Genomic DNA, 17822 nt, shown 5'->3' on the forward strand with positions numbered 1-17822 from the left:
TAAAACTCATATCTCTTTGTATCACCGTGTTTGGTGTCTTGAATATATTTGGGTAAGTGGTAGAAGGGGAACTTATAATTTGCAGCAGAGTACTGTTAAAAAAAATCCCCAATCAATTTCAAAATAAAATAACAAATACATTTATTTTAAAATAAAATAATATAGTATATATTATTTGAAGATGTGCTTGTACTCACTTATAGGATATGAGTTTGAAGTAAGAAGAAGATTGCTACTACTCTGAACTCTGTACATTGCTCAGAAATTGAGTGCACAGCAACTGTTTTGTATTCTGCCCTGGCTCAGAGAGTTCAACCATGCATTTACCAAATGAAGGCATCTGCAATGCCATAATTTAGTAAATTTTAGTACTAAGTCACTCTTATGGATAAGGCAGTAACAATACTCCTGTAAATGAATGTCCAGGAAAACTTTAAAAATGTTCCCCTACAGGCTTTCTGTGTCATTTTTCTTAGTGTTGTCAAATTTGTGAGCATTAGTTTGCCCTATGCACATGTTATGTATATTTGCAGATCTAAAAGTGACTATCTTAAAAGTGAATTTCAAAACAAGACACAGCAGAAGATTGCTGAGATACCACTAGCCAACTCCCACCTTTTCTTACCTTTGGCCCAGCCCAGGAGCGTTGTTAGGAGGTGTCTAGGAGTGCCTGGGTCTCCCAAAATTTCTGGGGAGCCCTTAACTAAATCCCCCATGGCCCTGCCTCCACAGATAATGGCAATGTTGGCCCTTCACTGGCTCCTTCCTATGATGTCACTTACAAACCTAAAATATTAATGCCTTTAACCCAACCCCAGCCCCTCCCCCCGGGAAACCGGAAAGTCTACACCCTTGGCTGCAGCATACATTTCAAGAGGTGAAGATCAGTATTTATTATTCCAGACAAAACTTTTGAAAGCCTTTGTGCTGCAGAATCAAAACTTTCTGAGGGCTCTAACAGAGTTACTCTTTTATCTATTAAGGAAGAAATTATCTCACTTAAGAGGGGATTTTAATGAATGCAGAAAAACTTAGCTAACATTGGCGGATTGTCGGAAAAGGTAGGAAAAACACCAAATTTTGACATGATGTTTTCACTGGAGAGAATCAAAGTCCTGCCCCTTGGGATGGTACAAATCTTTCAATAGATAAGAAAGCATAAGAGCCATTAATTGATCTTAGCAGCTTAATAATTGTATTGTTAATTTTAATTGCTTTGACAGTATAGGTAGTAAAATTTAAAAGGTTATTTGGTGGGGAGTGATACATATGTTCACCACTGACACATTGATTGACTCATACTGAACAAAAGCAGAATTAAAAGCCAAGGGAATCAAGTGCACTCTGCATGAAGACCAGGTTGTTTTGATCTACAAGCAGATCTCCACAATGAAAGCCAGTGAAAGCAGATTTCTCAGTAACCATGCTTTGCAGCATTATCCAATTTTTTTTAAGTTTGTATATGTACACTTTGTGCAGTGCATTTATATTTTGTATCTTATATTTACCAAAATACTTAAGTTCACAAGTCAAAGGAGGGTATCATGGAAATATGGTTTAAAGCACATTATACTTAGTGATACATATTATTATAAATAATTGCATGAACTTTACTGTAGTTTTTTCTAGCATGTAACTACACAGTTGCTCTTTTATCTTTGACAGCCAATTAAAAATAGTGAACAGAATCAGACAAATCATAGGGTTAGAAGGTACCTCTAGGATCATCTAGTCCACCCCCCCAATGTTCTGTAATTGTTAGAATGGACAAATGATCTGCTCATGTAATTTTTCCTGTCATTTTTCCTGATTTATATCACTTATCTTGCAGCCAGACATAGTGTCACTTTTGGCTAGCTAGAACGTCTCATGATGGCAGATTTTTAAAGAGTTGAGTCTGGGATTTCCGCAGCCATACAGCAGTTAAGAAGTAAATGGCAGTTAAAAAATAAAAGAGAGCCCAAATGGGCTCAGAATGCCTCCACGGGGGAAGGAGGGACTCCTCCCCCCTCCTGCCAAGCCATAGCACAGGAGTCCCCCCCCCATTTTTACTGTTCCACATGCACAGAATACTCCACGTAGAGCAGAAAAAACGGGGGAAACTCCCTCCTCATCTCATTTGACAGGGGGAAATGGCTTGAGGGGGAAGGGAGCAGCCCCTCCTCCCTCCACAGAGGCATTCTGAGGCCGTTTAGGGTCTCTTTTATTTTTAACAGCTACTCTCCAAAGCTGCTGTGTAGCTGCAGGGAACTCAAATGAAGGCATGAAGCAAGAGGAGTCAGAGCCTATGTTATGCACAGGTCCTAGCACGTTGCAGAATGAATATGTTTGACAGAGTCCTAGACTGCACCCCCTGGCCCATATTCCTGATGATGACCTGTATTCTGCAACATTAGAGAGAACTGTCCCAAAATCAATTCTCAAGAGTGTTTTGTTTGTTTGTTAATCCAGTCAAATGCGGTAGGAATGCTAGCCTTGACATTACTACCTTTGAATCTCAGATCCAAGAGATTTGCAACTGCACGAATTGGCTGGCAACAAAATTCTTCTTGCTTTTGAATTGAATATTTCATCTTTCAAGTTTTTAACAGGTGTTATGTCTAGACTTTCAAATACAATAGATTTTATCTTTTCAATAAGGTGAAGAATATCTGACAATAGTGCATTTTCTTATTCAAATACAGTGATTGTTGAAGAAATTGATCAAGATGGGTCAAAGTCTGCAGCAAACAGCTACTGTTGAAGAAATTGGATGAAGAGTCTTTACAGTTCTGCAGCTGAACCTAGAAAATATTTTCATCAAGAACAGTGTTCCATACACTCTTAGCTACTTTAAGATATTAAATTATAATGGTTTCTTGAAGACTTGCTTTGCTTTTTAAGGAAACTTTCAGATGAGATTACAGCACCCCCATCTAATTTTACTGCAGAGTTTGAAGAGCAAGATTTGAGTCAGGTAGAACCTAAAAGACCAACAAGATTTTCCAAGGTGGCAGCTTTTGAGAGTCAAACTCCCTTTGTCAAATATCTTTGTGAGGTATCTGACAAAAGAAGTTTAACTCTCAAAAGCTTACACTCTAGAAAATCTTGTCGGCCTTTAAGGAGCTACTGGACTAGAATCTTGCTCTTCTACTGCAGACCAACACAGTTATCCACCTGAAACTAGAGTCTGAGTGTTGCTATTCTATTGCCATTCTTTCCCCCTTGATGCTTCTTAAAAACTGTAGCTATAATATGAGTAAAAATATGTACAGTCTAATTTCGTTTGCTCTTCGGTAGATCTTTTCCATTGTGCCCAACTTAATGAAAACGTTAAGAAGTAGGCTTAGGTCATGAAAACACATCCAATTTCAGTAAAATGTGGAAATTTATCTTCTATGATTTCCTATGCTGCTTTCATTTTATTTGCATTGTAAGCTACCAAAGCAAATACTTTTCCGCTTCCAACCATTTCTACAGATTCACATATTTTATTGCTACTGTATTCTTCAAGGTGTTTATTCTTTCCTGTTATAAAATTTTTGTAAAACACCGGTTGAGATGTTGCTATCACACAATATGATTCCTTCTCCTCAAACATTTGCAAATACTGCAAGACACAATGCTTAATTGATTTTTTCCCTGTAAAGATTGCAGTACACGTTCAGATTCTAGAAGAGAATTGCTCAAAGAATATCTACCGGACAAATTATATAATAGTCTTAATAAATACTTTTTGCCAATATTTATTTTTTCATTGATCAATCATGGTGTCTCATAGCTTGTCTGAAAGAGCTTTGTCTTCAGGCATCATCTTATCTATAAATGAAGTTATTCTTGGAAGATTTTTGGCATGTAGTTGGTTCACCATGTCAGTTCATCATCACCTGGAGATGAAGTTAATTGGGTAGAATTTTGTGATACAGATATCATAGAAGAAACAAGGCTTCTGGATTGATTTAACGTCTGCTGGGCATTTTTTTACAAGTACGGATGTCAACTTGGTACCATTTGGAAATGCATTTCAATTGGCAGTATTTGTACAAGTTTTTCCCCTAGAAGGATTTTAAGTGTGGAAAGGCTTCTGTATGTTAGAAGCGCCATTCTGCTGAGGAAGGGAGGGGAAAAAAGAACATTTAATATGCCATGTGAACATAAACACATTGTTTTTGTAAGAGAGGCTTCCTTGGGATGAGTGAATGGCAGTGAAATCCTAAGCAGTGCTACTCCAGTCTAAACCCAATGGAATCAATGGGTTTTATCACGAATCCACAATAAATTGAAACTTCTAATAGTATCCGCAGCGTTAGATGTAGTTGCAGCTCGATGCTGTCTGTGCTTAGACTGGCGTAAGTCTGTTTAGGATTGTACTGTGAAAGGCGGCGCAAGCTTTTCCGGGGCCAGGCCGTTTTGAACCGCGTAGCGCGACTCGCTTGACGTCGCCAGCGGCGAGCCCTCTCAGGGCTGCAGGGGGCGCGGCGTCGCCGTGGCGGCCCTCGGAGAACTACGTCTCCCAGAAGTCCTTTCGGGCGGCGAAAGGAGGTGGGCGGGGCGTTCAGTCTATAAGTAGAAGCGGAAACAAAAGAGCCATCGATCGGGAGCGAAGAAGCGCCGCGGCTCCGGCCTTAACACGCCCCGCGAGAGCCCGGCCCCCTCCTGGAGCAGCCAACGCCGCCGCCTCCTCTTCCTCCCCCCCTCGCAGCCTCCCTCCGCCGGCCCGCCCGCATCCCCGGCTCCCCATGGCGCTGAAGCGGATACAGAAGGTGAGCGCGCCCAAGCGGGCCGGCCGCTGTGCCCACCGCCTGTTGGGAGCTGGGTGGCCTTCGCGCCGCCGGGCCTGCGGCTGGCCGTGGAGTGGGGGGGGGGGCGCCGTGGGGGGGCGCCGAGGAAAGGGCGGGTCTCGCGGTGGGGGGAAGGCGGGGTGATGAGGGAGGGGGGCCCGGGCCTAACGGCAGTTCGGTAAGGCAGCAGGTCTCGGCATACGTGCCTCTTCGCGGCAGCGGTGGGGGGCGCCTCCCTTTGGGGGCCTGCGTTCAGTGCCGCCGCTCGAGGGCCCTGGAGATGCTTCCAGTAGAACCTCTTGGTGTGCTTTTCAGACCGCTCCTCTTTTGATCACTGAGCGAGAGTTAAAGCTTCGGCTGGACTGTACCACTTCAGGCTCCGCGGGGGGGGGGGGGGCTGCGCCCCTCGCTGAGGCAATTTGGGAAGGGTCTTCAATGCCAACATTTCCATGCCGGTGGGATAGCTCGAAGAGAGCAGACCAACACGAAAGGTAGCTTTGATCCTGATGAGTGGACTCCCGCTATCTCAACAAACTTGCTGTTGGGTTGAAGTCACTTGTTATCAGTGACTGGTGGGGGTTGGAATAAAAGGGGAATATGGTTTTATAAAAACGTGTTTAAAGCTTATCACACTAAAGGAACTAGAAGGTAATTTATTCCCAACTGCTTCCAAGAAATCCTTGGTTTGGATCCCATCGCACCATAAAGACCAACTAGATTTCCACAGTAGCAGTTTTCAAGAGTCAAGCTCCCTTCATCCCAGCTACCCACTGGTGAAGTCCTTGCATTCTTTTATCACCCAAAGCGGATGCATAGATGCAAATATTGCACCACTTTATGGGCTTGGAAGACAACTTGTCTGTTGCTCAGTCTTAACTGGAATGATCTGCTTCAGTACTTGCTCAGTGGTCTATAAAAAGAAAGTGAGAGGTGGATTCAAATGTTGGAATTTGTTGTGCTCAAGTGAGGTGAGCAGTGTTCATAGTGAGAAGGTGAGGAACTGAAGAGCTAAAGGCTTGCCAAACTGGGTCTTAGTGACAACAGCTTTCAGCAGTGGGTGATGTTTAATACTGTTTCTTTGGGAACTTAGACAAGCAAAACCTATTAAAACTCCACTTTCAAAAAATTGAGCTGACCTGGTATGACCTAAGATTTGGTTAGAATTGTGATGACAACTCACTCTCTAGCTTATGTTGCCGATATAATTTAACATCTTATTCTGAAAGATGCTCACTTTGAGGTGTCACATTTTGTTTTAACATCACTGGGAACAGTTAACTAAAATGCCAAGGGCATTTTACACTGTGTGCCAGAGCTGCAATTTTAAATACATTTACTTGGCAGTAAACCCCATTTAAATCAGTGGGACATACTTCAAGTCATAATGGTTAGGACTGGGCTGTGATAACTTTTTTCTGGAAAACACCATTTGTAAGTCATCAAAAGCAAGGTTTGAAGTGAAATAGACATTTTTAATTCCAATGTGCACCCTGTCATGTAAAGATATTCATACTGAGAGTTTGATGTGGAACACAGATCCATATAGGATAGATCCTATCTGGGGGTTGGACAGAGTCTAGCTTCTGTTCTGCTAAAGCTCCAGAATTTTATTTTATTATTTTATTATTTACTTTATGTATACCCCACCTTTCTCCCCAATGAAGACCCAACATGGCTTACATAAGTCTCTTTTCCATTTTATCCCCACAATAACCCTATGGGTAGGTTAGGCTGAGTGTGTGTGACTGGCCTAAAAAAATCTTTGACAGAGTAGAGATTTGAACCAGGTTCTCCCAGATCCTAGCCTGATACTGACATCTACACTACGTCAGTAGAATAGATCACAGGAGACAGAATGCAGTTACTCCAAAATGAATGGACAGTGGTTTTTATTGGTCCTATAAGGCTTTGGTGATCTTCCCCTCGAGGATGTGGATCAAACTCTGCATCCCAGAAGGGAAAATTTCTGCTCTAATGCAAGAAAGGTAAGAAAAGAGAGAATCCCCTTGCATCCTGGTGCAGAGTCACCTTGAACAAAAATAGAATTGGTGCAGCCCTCCAGACCATGCTGGACGCTCCACTATCCCAGTGCCTCTTGGACTTCAGTGAGGAAAAAGGGATCTTCTGTGCTGAGACATATGAGGCAGGAGTCTAGTGCAACTCCAGCTCAGTCTAAGCAGTTGCATTAGACCCCTGCCTCCTACGCCCCAGGAACGGGAGGTCCTTCTCCCATATTTCTCAACTGGAACTAGAACCTATTGAAAGTTGGCAGGGTCTGCTCCCTACAGAACCTGGGGTTGCATCCCAGAGCTCGCTCAGAACAGCAATCTGCTGCATCCCTAATTTTAACCAGTTCTCTGCAGATGTGAAGCAACCTTTCAGATGTTGCTGACAAAAACTCCCAAACATGTTATCTGTTGATGTCCAGTATCTGTTCTGTATTCAAACGTTGGCTTGGTCATCTTGTGATTGTGGGCAAAGGCTTAATAGGGATGTTTCCTCATTGCGTCAAACAACTGTTGTGCATGGGCAGGTAATTTTTGATCCATGTCACAAGGTTTTGATTGAGCTAGGATTTGTTGTTGTTGTAGTCTCAGCGCTTTTGCATCTTGATCAGCAGCTTTAGGGCAGAGATCTAGTATCCAGAAAAGGATCTTTATAGGGCCTAGCAGTTGCAAGGAAGTAAATTATGAACATATGTAAAGCATAAGCAGGATCTGGAAAGTGTTTACAGCCCAGGCAGCTAAAAACTCTGGATTGTTTCATAAGAATTTGAAATATGTTCACTATCTTGGTAGTAAATATACGATTTAAGTTCGGTTTACGAAGAAATTGTTGGTGTTTTGGTCGTCGGTGCAGTTTTTAAGGTTGTGTAATGTTGTGTTCCCATCCCAATTGGGTCATATAGTCTAGCTTCCCCTTCTGGGCATGAGTTGTATCTGCAGGTGTCTCTAAACATGAAAAGGGAATTTGTGAGGAAGCATGAAGTAAACGAATATTATCACAGTGGCAGAAGTCACATGTGCAGAAGTCAGGATTTTCCCTGAAAACATCATTTGTTGTGGCATGGTGTTTCATAGAGCTTTCCAGCTGAAATATCTAGAATCTTCTAAGAGACAGCTGGTTTTGTAATTACCATAATGTCTCTGTTGTTAGCTGGATGGCTATCCAGCGGATCCACTCTCCTAGGACTTGACTCTAGCCATGTGAAGTTACTTAGCATAGATCTCTTCTGATGCAGCCCCCTAACTAGTTGCCTTTCTTGTTCAGCCTTACAGGGCCAGTAAAATTGGAACTAGAACCCGTTGTGCGGTAGCAGTGGAAAAAAGGCCAATTCAGTGCTGAATACCCATGCTAGGAGGCAGCATCAGGGGAGGTCTTTGCTTCAATGTCCTCTTTATAGGCCCTATAGAAATTAGCCTGTCACCCTACAGTTCTTTCTTAAAGTTTACTGTACTCGGCCCATGCAGGATTGATGTTAGAAAGTAGTGTCCATCTCACAGTTAGTAACCAGGAGGCAGTAAGCTGGCATCCAGCTAAGTATGGTCAATCCAGTGGACATCCAAATGAGTCCTGCCAGCATAGGAATTAAAGGAGAGAAAAATACCAGATGAGACCTGGTCTGATCCAGCAATAAGAGGGAGCTTGCATACCTGACCTCCATTTCTCTGTACTGAATTTTTCTGTTAAAAACTACACTCAGCCATTGTCAGCCACAGTGTATTTCAGCCTTGAAATAGTCTTCATATTTACAGTTCTGGTTTTAAACAGGTGGAGTCAGGTTCCTAGGTTACCACTGCATTGGTGGCCCATATGAGGTCAGAAAGACATGAGATGTATTTTGTTAAATAAAATAATAATGGGAGGGAGACACTTGGGTGAGTGGGAAAGATCATGGTTGATTGTAAGTTATTTTATTTTCAAGGTGTTTTCATAGGGCATCAGTAAAATAAATAACTCTTACGGAGTTTTGTTTAATTTTTATAGTGTGCCTTTGCACTGAGGCTCAAGGCAGATTATACAGTGTAAGTCACTGATCAGAATGTAAGCTTGCCATTCCCCCGCTGGGGGTGAGGGATCCCCAGATCCCACCCGCCCCCCACTTACCTGGCTGGAAGGGTGCGCTCTCTGGGGCTCTCACTCCCTGGGTGGTGTGGTGCGCCCCCAGGCAGGGGCGTGCTCCCACACCATGTGGGCAGGTGGCAGCAGCAGCAAGAGCACGCTGCTCTCGTCGCCACCGCCAGCACCTCTCGCTGTCTCTTCTCACCACCATTGCCCCTGTGCTGGCTGCAGTCGCAGAGCGGGCAGGCAAGTGAGTGGGCAAGAGCACAGGGGCTCCCTGTGCAGGTTGCGGGTGGGCGGCAGCAGTGGCAACAAGGGCGCCCTTTGACCCTGCATGATGATGTCACTCGCGGAAGTGATATCACGTGGCCCAGGAGTGTGTGCATAAAGGAAGCTAGGGTAAGTGCCAGCTCCCAGTCCCCCACTGGGAGACTACGGGGACCTGAGGATCCCCTGCCGAGGGACTCCCGATCCCCGGCAACCCTAACAGAATGGAACATCCAGTAAACAGTGCAATAGTGTATGGAGAACAAGCTGAAACTGTCTAATAATGCTTTAAAATTGTACTAATTTAGTAAATTGTACAATTTAGTAAAATTGTACTAAATTGCTTCCTTTAATTGCCTGAAATGGGTTTTTAAAGGTTATTTTACTTATCATTACAGTTTTAAAATTATTGATTATAGACTTTGGCTAATGACTTCGTTTTTGTGTTTGGTAATAAGAACCACCAGTGATCCTTGAGTGGTACATCCTTAGTCACAGTGTGGTAACAGAAAGTAATACAGGAATGTGGTGGGATTTGACGTTTATCCTGTGTGTTGAAGAGGGAACTTGATTTTTTATTTTAAATTTAAAATGAAATATATCTTGCTGCTTTGAGTAGCAAGGGAAACCTCCAAAAAGCTCCCGCTGTGCATAGTTTGCTTTAAGCTGCATATTGGGTTTGGCTGGACTGTGTGGTCACAAGTGTAATTGAACTTTAATGAATTGAGTTTGTCATCCCATACAGTGGACAAAAGATAAGAAAATGTGGTGGTTTGCAGAGAACAGACATGCCTGAGTGAGTTCATCAATACACTGAGGCTCAAAAATCACTGGACTTACTTAATTCCAAAGTCAGGATACATGCATAAGATAGAAAAATTCTTCCAGAGGGCACAACAAGGGGTGTAGGTTTTCTGAGAACATCTGAACTGGAAACTTTTCCAGAAAATTCCCTGATTCAGATTTAAATAATCTAAATATTTAAATAATGTTAGCAAAGGGAGACAAATACGCCATGTACAAGCCTGGACAGTATACAAGCTCTGGGATTTGTCCATGCTTTTTATCTTATATTTAGCCCATCTTACAAGATTGGTTTGTAACACAACAGCCCTGACAGCTTTAGATAAAGAGACTATACTTGCATATGTGACTTGGAAAATTTTCCATGGAAAAATACAGCATTGGAAAAATTATCTGTTTTGAAAAATTTTCCGCTCCATACAGGAGCCCCATGGCGCAGGGTGGTAAGCTGCAGTACCGCAGCCCAAGCTCTGCTCACGTCTTGAGTTCAATCCTGGTGGAAGATGGGTTCAGATAACTAGCTCAAGGTTGACTCAGCCTTCCATCCTTCCAAGGTCGGTAAAATGAGTACCCAGATTCCTGAGGGTAAAGTGTCGATAACTGGGGAAGGCAATGGCAAACCACCCCATAACAAAAGTCTGCCAAGAAAACGGTGACGTCCCCCTATGGGTCAGTAATGACTCGGTGCTTGCACAGGGAATTACCTTTTCCTTTATCACTGGCTGCAACCTAAAGAAGTAGAAGGACAAATCTTTACCATTCTCTCTGTTCATTGCAGTGCCAAACTTAATCTCTAATCTGTAGAAATCAAAGCAAGAAGATACTGAAATGAACATTGAATGACAGATTATCAGTTTCAAAAGACACAGTAGTGTCTTTGGATTTTATATTTCCCTGATGATGTGGGGGGTGCTGCTGCTGTGGGAGCTGCTCCCCCATCTGTCATGTCACAGGGATAATGTGGTTCCTTTACATGCCAGTATTATCCCAGCTTTAGGAAGAAGATAGACACTGGTGGGAGGAGGACATGCAACACGGACTCCCTCTTGCTCCCTGGGGCTTCTCATATTCCCCCACTGCTTTGGCAAGGAATGTCAGTGCAGTTGACTGGGGTAAGAAAATTTGATTCAAAGGAGCACTGTTCCTGATCTCCAAAACCCACCTAAGCAGCTAGTGAGAAGTGACTGTAAGACAGCCTCATAAGTGATAAAACACGAATGAAGTATGCCGTAAAATCTGGCTGTAAAAGATGGGGGTAATTAAAAGAAAGAAAAGCCATTTGGAGATTTATTGAAGCCTGTTGGCTATGATACTGTCCTTCAGGGTTACGGAAACTGAGTCTACATGGATTGTGGATGAAATCATGTTTTAACACTTGCAGTTAAACTGACATGCTGCTTTCATAAATGCTGAGGCTTGCAATACTTATCTTGTGGAGCTGGAAGTAATTTAGTAATTATTACACATCAAGCCACTCCTCTTCTGCCAGCTGGTGCTTAGAAAACTTTGCCATATTTTTAAAAATTCAGTATTGGTGTGTACGTAAATTAATAAAATTATGTTGCACACATATTTAACACGAAATTTAATTATGGATCCCTAATTCTTTTTTTTTTTTTAGAAATTTTTATTGGATTAGAAATATTTTAATGTCCATAACAATCAGTTTCCTTTAAATATTCCAATTCTAACCCCCTCCCTTTCCCCCCCTTTTGTTGACTTCCAACAGTTTTCCAACCCCTTATCTATTTTCCCCTACTCATTTCAAACTTATTTTACCTATTAAACATATACTTTCACTCTCTTCTAAGCTTATCTATTATATCACAGTGCTGTCTCATTTCCCTTTCTATTTAACTTAACAACTAAATAATACATTTCTGGCATATATTCTTCAATAATCATTTTGGTAACCTGTACTCTATCTTACTCATTCTAATCTCCTCTATATTGAACAAACAATTTGTTCCTCATTATACATAACTTTAAGTACATTATAAACATTGCATACCTTCAATATAGGTCAATCAATTTAACCCATACTCCATATATTACTCTTTGCTTCGTATATCTTATCTTCATACTATTTTAGTTGTCTAATTTCTCCGTTATGCAACTCTGTCAGAGATAATCAATCACTTTAACTGTACTTTAAATATATACTTTAAGCATAAGTCAATCAATTTGACCCATATTCTATATGTTACTGTGTATTTTCCCCTCCTTTCTTATATTCATTCGTTTTGATTATATAAATTCTCCATTATACCATTATCTGCCAGCGATGAGATTAATCAGTTTCTATCCCTATAAATCTTATAATGACACCACTATTACGTCATACTATATATAATAATCAAATAAAATAATTGCTTAGAAATTTTTCAATTAACTCTCCCCCCCCCCCCCGGTATAGTCACTTCTCTCTTCTTTTGTTATATTTCAGTAATTTTCAAACTGCCACAGTTCTCCTCCCACCTCCCATTTTTTCACCAAGTATTGTTTCAGCTTATCCCAATCCGTGTTAAACTGTCCTGGATCAAGGTCTCTCAATCTTCTTGTCATTTTGTCCATCTCCGCCATGTACAGCAATTTATAAATCCAGTCCTCAATAGTTGGCACTTCTTGTACTTTCCACTTTTCCATACAAAAGTCTGGCCGCTGCTGTCATGTAAAATAACAGTGTCCTGTATTGTGCTGGAATGTCCTCCATTCCCAAGTTCAGTAGCAGGAGTTCTGGGTTCTTATTAACTTGAAATTGTAAAATCTCACTTATTACTCTTATTATTTCCCCCCAGTACTGCCTAGCTACCTCACAAGTCCATATGATACAAAGATCCCTCATGTTTTTTACATTTCCAGCATTTGTTAGACGTATTTAAATTCCCTAGCGCAATTTTCTTTGGTGTCAAATACCAACGATAAATCATTTTATAGACATTCTCTTTAATATTAGTGCATGTCATAATCTTCAACGTATTTTTCCACAAGTATTCCCACGCCTCCATTGTTATTTCTTTATTAAAGTTTATAGCCCACTTCACCATCTGCACTTTAACTGTCTCATCTACAGTATACCATTTTAGCAATACCTTATAGACCTTAGAGATTTCCTTTTTATCTTCTTGTAGAATTACTTCCTCTAATTCTGAGTTCTCTATTCTTATCCCTCCCTTTGCACAATCCGAGTTGTAAAGATCTCTAATCTGTCTATATTGGAACCAGTCATAATTTGAAGACAACTCTTCTTGCGTCTTTATTCTTAATTTAGAAATGTCTATTCGTGTTATTTCCTTATATGTTAAACATTGTTGTTCATTGTCAACAGTTCTCGGGTCTATTACTTCGTAAGGAACCACCCAAGAGGAGTTCCTTCTTGTAGGTAATTTCTGTACTTCTTCCAACCTAATTCTAAGGATGATTTGTATTAGGACCTACAAAGGGTTTGTTGACTGCCACTGTAAGGTCAGTAATGGGACTGCTAAAAGTCGGTAGTGATTGAGCGCAGTGAGGTCCTAGGAGCAGCTTGAATGTAGCCAGCATTCTTGGAAACCCAATCAAACAAGCTATTTGCCACCCTAAAGCCGGGCTCAACATATCCCAGGTGCCAGGTTGTAATAACACCAGAAATTTCATGGTGGTATCCTGGTATTTTAAGCAGACATTTTAATGTGGTCTGTAGTATGTCTCAGCTGTTCTCAGTAAAAGGGCGAAGGGTTGGATCCTTGGGTAAAAAACGGAGAGTTTCCTTTGACCACCAAAAAGGCTTATGATTGGGATTATGGAAGCTACAAGGATAAAATGTATGTGAAATGAAGGCTGGTTAGTAATAAGGTTAGTAATTTGTCGAGAGAAAGCTTGATGGATCCATCCCAAAGCTTATTTAAAATTTTGTATTTAAATGTTTTGCTGTACAACAAAAAAATAAATGTGCGTGAATTACTGGTCATTGCTTATACCATTCAATGGTGGTAGATGAATTCATTTCCTAGCCAAATTTTTTCTTGCTCTAGTATTCAGTTAAATCAGTTTTTCAAGCAGTAATTATGAGAAATTGGAGAGACATTAAGCCAGAGGTTTGTTTTTTGTTGTGGTAATGACAGCCAGGGTGGGGGTTTTTGTTTTGTTTTTTTGCTTCAACTTGAGTCATATTTGACTTATGGTGACCCTGTAGAGTTTTCAAGGCAAGAAATATTCAGAGGTGGTTTGCCATTTCCTGACTCTGCATAACAACCCTGGACCTCATTAGTGATCTCCTACCCAAATACTGACCATGCTGCTTGAGATCTGTGGAGACTGGGCTAGCATGGGCTATCCATATTAGAGCTGACCAGGGTTACCCCTATATTAATAACATTATAAGAGACTGTGAAGAGGTTAGAATTAAATTTTTTGATACCACCAGTTAGAACATATTGAAAAATGATCTTGACTCCTAAATTTGGGAGCTGTGTCCTAGAGCCAAAGAAAAACGGTCAAAGCCTGCCCTAAAGTAGTAATCGATAAACTCCATTCAGAATTGAGTGAGCAATTATATGTCTTTTTTGTTGTTGTAGAGTAATCAAATGTGGCAGAATACCATCATTAATATACAGTTGTCATAGTGATTCTTGATGTTATTGCTTGTTCTTTCTATGTTATGCTCCCACTGTTTTCCAGGAGCCCCCGTATTGCACAAGTGTGGGGTTGGTCTTTGCATTACTGTTGCATAATCAGTGTGATGTGCCCTCTTCCTGGAACCTCTGGGCAATGCAGCAACAGCTCCCATAGTTGATTTTTTTAAAAAGATACTTATTTGCACTATAACACCATTAAGAATTAACAGCATTTTTTGATGTGCAGTTTCCAAGGAGAAAATTGTAATTTGAGAGAGAGAGAGAGCTTGGAGTTTTTAACTGGTGTTAACTGACTACAATGTAGCCTTGTTGAGAGGAGGGTTGTCCAAATTGCTCCCTAGGAATTGAGTACAGGATTAGTGAATTCTCTGCTTAATACAATGTGGGGATGGGGGAATAATGGTATGGCATCATGAAGTAATAGTGCAAGTTGGCTCGTTTTTTTAAAAAAGACAGTTGGAGGGAACTTCCATTTATAATAATAGGAGGAAGCGGAGTCATGACGAGCACAGAAACAACTCCTGAGGATGTGGAGTCTAGGAGATGATTGATTTTCAGTGGTGTAATATGTGAATCTTCTGTTGTAATTCCACAATAAGCTGAATGTGGAAAAGGAATGAATGAGCAATGCAAAAAGGTTGTAGTGTGGAACCACCTTGGAATGTAAAATGAGCTTCTGCCTGTGAACTGAATGTGCTTGTAGGTCGACAGAGCTAACCAAATGCCCTCAAAGGATTTTGTTTTAGTTCTGGGGTGGGGGTGGGGGTGGGGCAAGCCCTGGGGAGCTTCCGAGCCTTGCGGGAGGCAATAGAAGAGAGGTTCTGCAGCCCCTCAGCCCAGGAACTTTCCCAGTCCAGTTAGCCTAGGTTTTGCAAATCCTTTTTTATTTTCTGTTGTGCCCCCCACCGGTGGTTTTTTCTTGACACTTTTTAGCTTATGGTAACGAGGCAAAAATAAAAATCCTCACATAGTCTTCGGTGTTGTATTTGGAACTTCTCAGAGTAGCCTCTACAGTTCCTTGGTGCCATAAAATATCAATTGAGGACATTTGCTTTGATTATGTGGGAGAAAATACTTGCTTTGACTGAATTGTTACTATGGTCCAAGACTTAGAAAAGAAATATACTTACTCTTGAAGGCATATTCTGCTTATGTGCAGAATCTTGTTTTATGTTCCAAGATGCTGAACTTATCAGAGAAATGACATTCAATTCACAGTACAACTAAGTGCTACAATTTGATCACATTGCTACCCTAAAGGCAGCCATGGTAAAGAGTGCAACATGAGTGTGATCTAATGACTTTTAATAACTTTTGCCTCTGTTAGAGGCTTGCAGGCTTTCTACAGCATCTGCTTGTGTGCTGAGCAATTGGTACAGGAGTCTTGAAAAGGATTCTAGGCCCTCTTTGGGTGCATTGTTACCGTGAAGCCCTGGCCAGCTGCCCCTTCATATCTTGCATGGATAGAAAGCCCTTTTTGACGGGGATTAGGGAAATCAAACCTAAAAGGGCCACTGATTGGTGGAATCAGGTTGGAGAAACTGATGGTATAACTTGTTTACAGAAGAATGGATACTGTGAGGTCCTCAGATCTGAAAATTGCGTTAGTTTCTAAAGAAAACAAGCAATTGTTATTAAGATTATAATGATGAGGAAAATGTTATATAAACGGGCGTAAAACTAGATTGCGATGGACAATCATTTACATGGGGTCTAGAGATGTGAAGGTGAGAAAAAAGACTGGGGAAATTGTGGTTATGTTTTTTTTCTCTTCAGTTTTTCCATTGGAAAAATTGGAAATTTTGGGGAGCATTAAGAGAAACTCCTATGAAACATGTTATCTCCTGGAATGAGTAGAATGCTTTATATGTCAGGGTTACTCATTCAGAATATGTAGTCTGATGATGTTTTAAATAAAATCATCTATAGCATTCAATAATGATAATTCTTGTGTATACTGAAGACATATGCAACATATTTTCAATCTGCAAGGAAGACTAGGGTTTTTTTCCCCACATGTGCTGTAGAGAAGAAGAGGGTTCTGTCTTAAATTTGCATCTGAGTTTCCATTAGATACAGTTATAAACTTTTATGTATAACTGTTTTTAGGGAGTTCATCTTACATTCAGGGTTGTCTTCAGATACATGAAGTATGCTATAATGTGTATGATAGCACACTGTTGAAGAGTTCAGTGTTAGAAAGTTTAACTTTGATATCCAATCTGCTGATACACTGATTGCTATATGAGATTGTTTCTTTCCTAATAATACTTCTTTTTTTCCTTAATCCACACTTTACACTTTCAATTCTTATTTTTTCCTAATTATCAGATGGAAAAAAATTAATATACAAGGTTGCTAATAAACTGTAGTGTGCAGTGCTTTGCAGGACACTCTCTCTTTAGTATTGGTTGTATTTGTAATTTTGCTTGTAGAAAACAAAGCTGTTTATACTTTAGAGATCATAAATATACTGTACAATTTTGTATGCTGTTATAAATTATTCACACTACTTCACGCTGTGAGAGCAACTGGACTACACAAGCGTTTGCTTAAAGGGCAGAAATGTCACTGCTGTCTTTAAGGAGCTGGGCCAATTGACAGCTGGTGTGGTGCATTCTGTAGCCTGTTGGATATAGATTGGGGAAAGCCATGTTTACGTCCCTGCTCAGCTGTGATGGTCAGCAGGTGACTTTGGGCAACTTGCATCTTCTCAGCCTAATGTACCTGAGGTATTGAGGGGGAAAATGGAATAGTTGTGTTCCGACTATTCTGCACTTCTGGAAGAAAGCATTAAGGACAGTCTTGATATACTGTTGTAGCTCCTTCCATGCAGACATCTTAGTGTACAGTAGTGCATATTTGTGTTCACTGTCTGAGGAAACGTTGAATAGTTGTAAGACTGCCAAGCAAAATACAAAGCTGTTGTTTAGTCCTCATGATTGTAGAGACAAAACTGAAATTTGATAGCAAATATACTACAGGATGCCATACCTGTGTGGCAAGTTACCAAAACTGAAATAATGAGTTGAAATACTCATAGTTAATCAAGAAGTTTCCAAGCCTGTGTGAAGATTTTCATGTTGGATGCTTACAGTTTTGAATTAATATGTGAAATGACTAATCGCTGTGGTTTGAAATTTGCCTTACTGAAGCCTGTAATGTACAGTACAGAAATTCACTCAACCTCCGCAATTTAGCAGCTGCCTTCTAATGCCTGTTTCTGATTTGCTCCCGAGTGCTGAAAACACTATAAGTGCCCCTGGTCAACATGTTCCATCCCTAAGATTAATTTGTTTTTATAACTCTGAGG

General features: G+C 40.8%; 1 protein-coding gene across 1 annotated transcript in view; it reads left to right on the top strand.

The window, feature by feature from the left end:
- The first annotated feature begins 4573 nt into the window (after positions 1-4573).
- The window catches only part of UBE2D1 (ubiquitin conjugating enzyme E2 D1), a 58973-nt gene continuing 45724 nt past the window's right edge, over positions 4574-17822 (top strand). The window contains exon 1 of the mRNA XM_054983627.1: positions 4574-4742. Within this exon, the coding sequence (XP_054839602.1) occupies positions 4719-4742 (24 nt within the window). The 5' untranslated portion in view covers positions 4574-4718. The remainder of the gene's footprint in view (positions 4743-17822) is intronic.

This window comes from Eublepharis macularius, chromosome 6, assembly GCF_028583425.1.
Source record: "Eublepharis macularius isolate TG4126 chromosome 6, MPM_Emac_v1.0, whole genome shotgun sequence".
Lineage (NCBI taxonomy): Eukaryota > Metazoa > Chordata > Lepidosauria > Squamata > Eublepharidae > Eublepharis > Eublepharis macularius.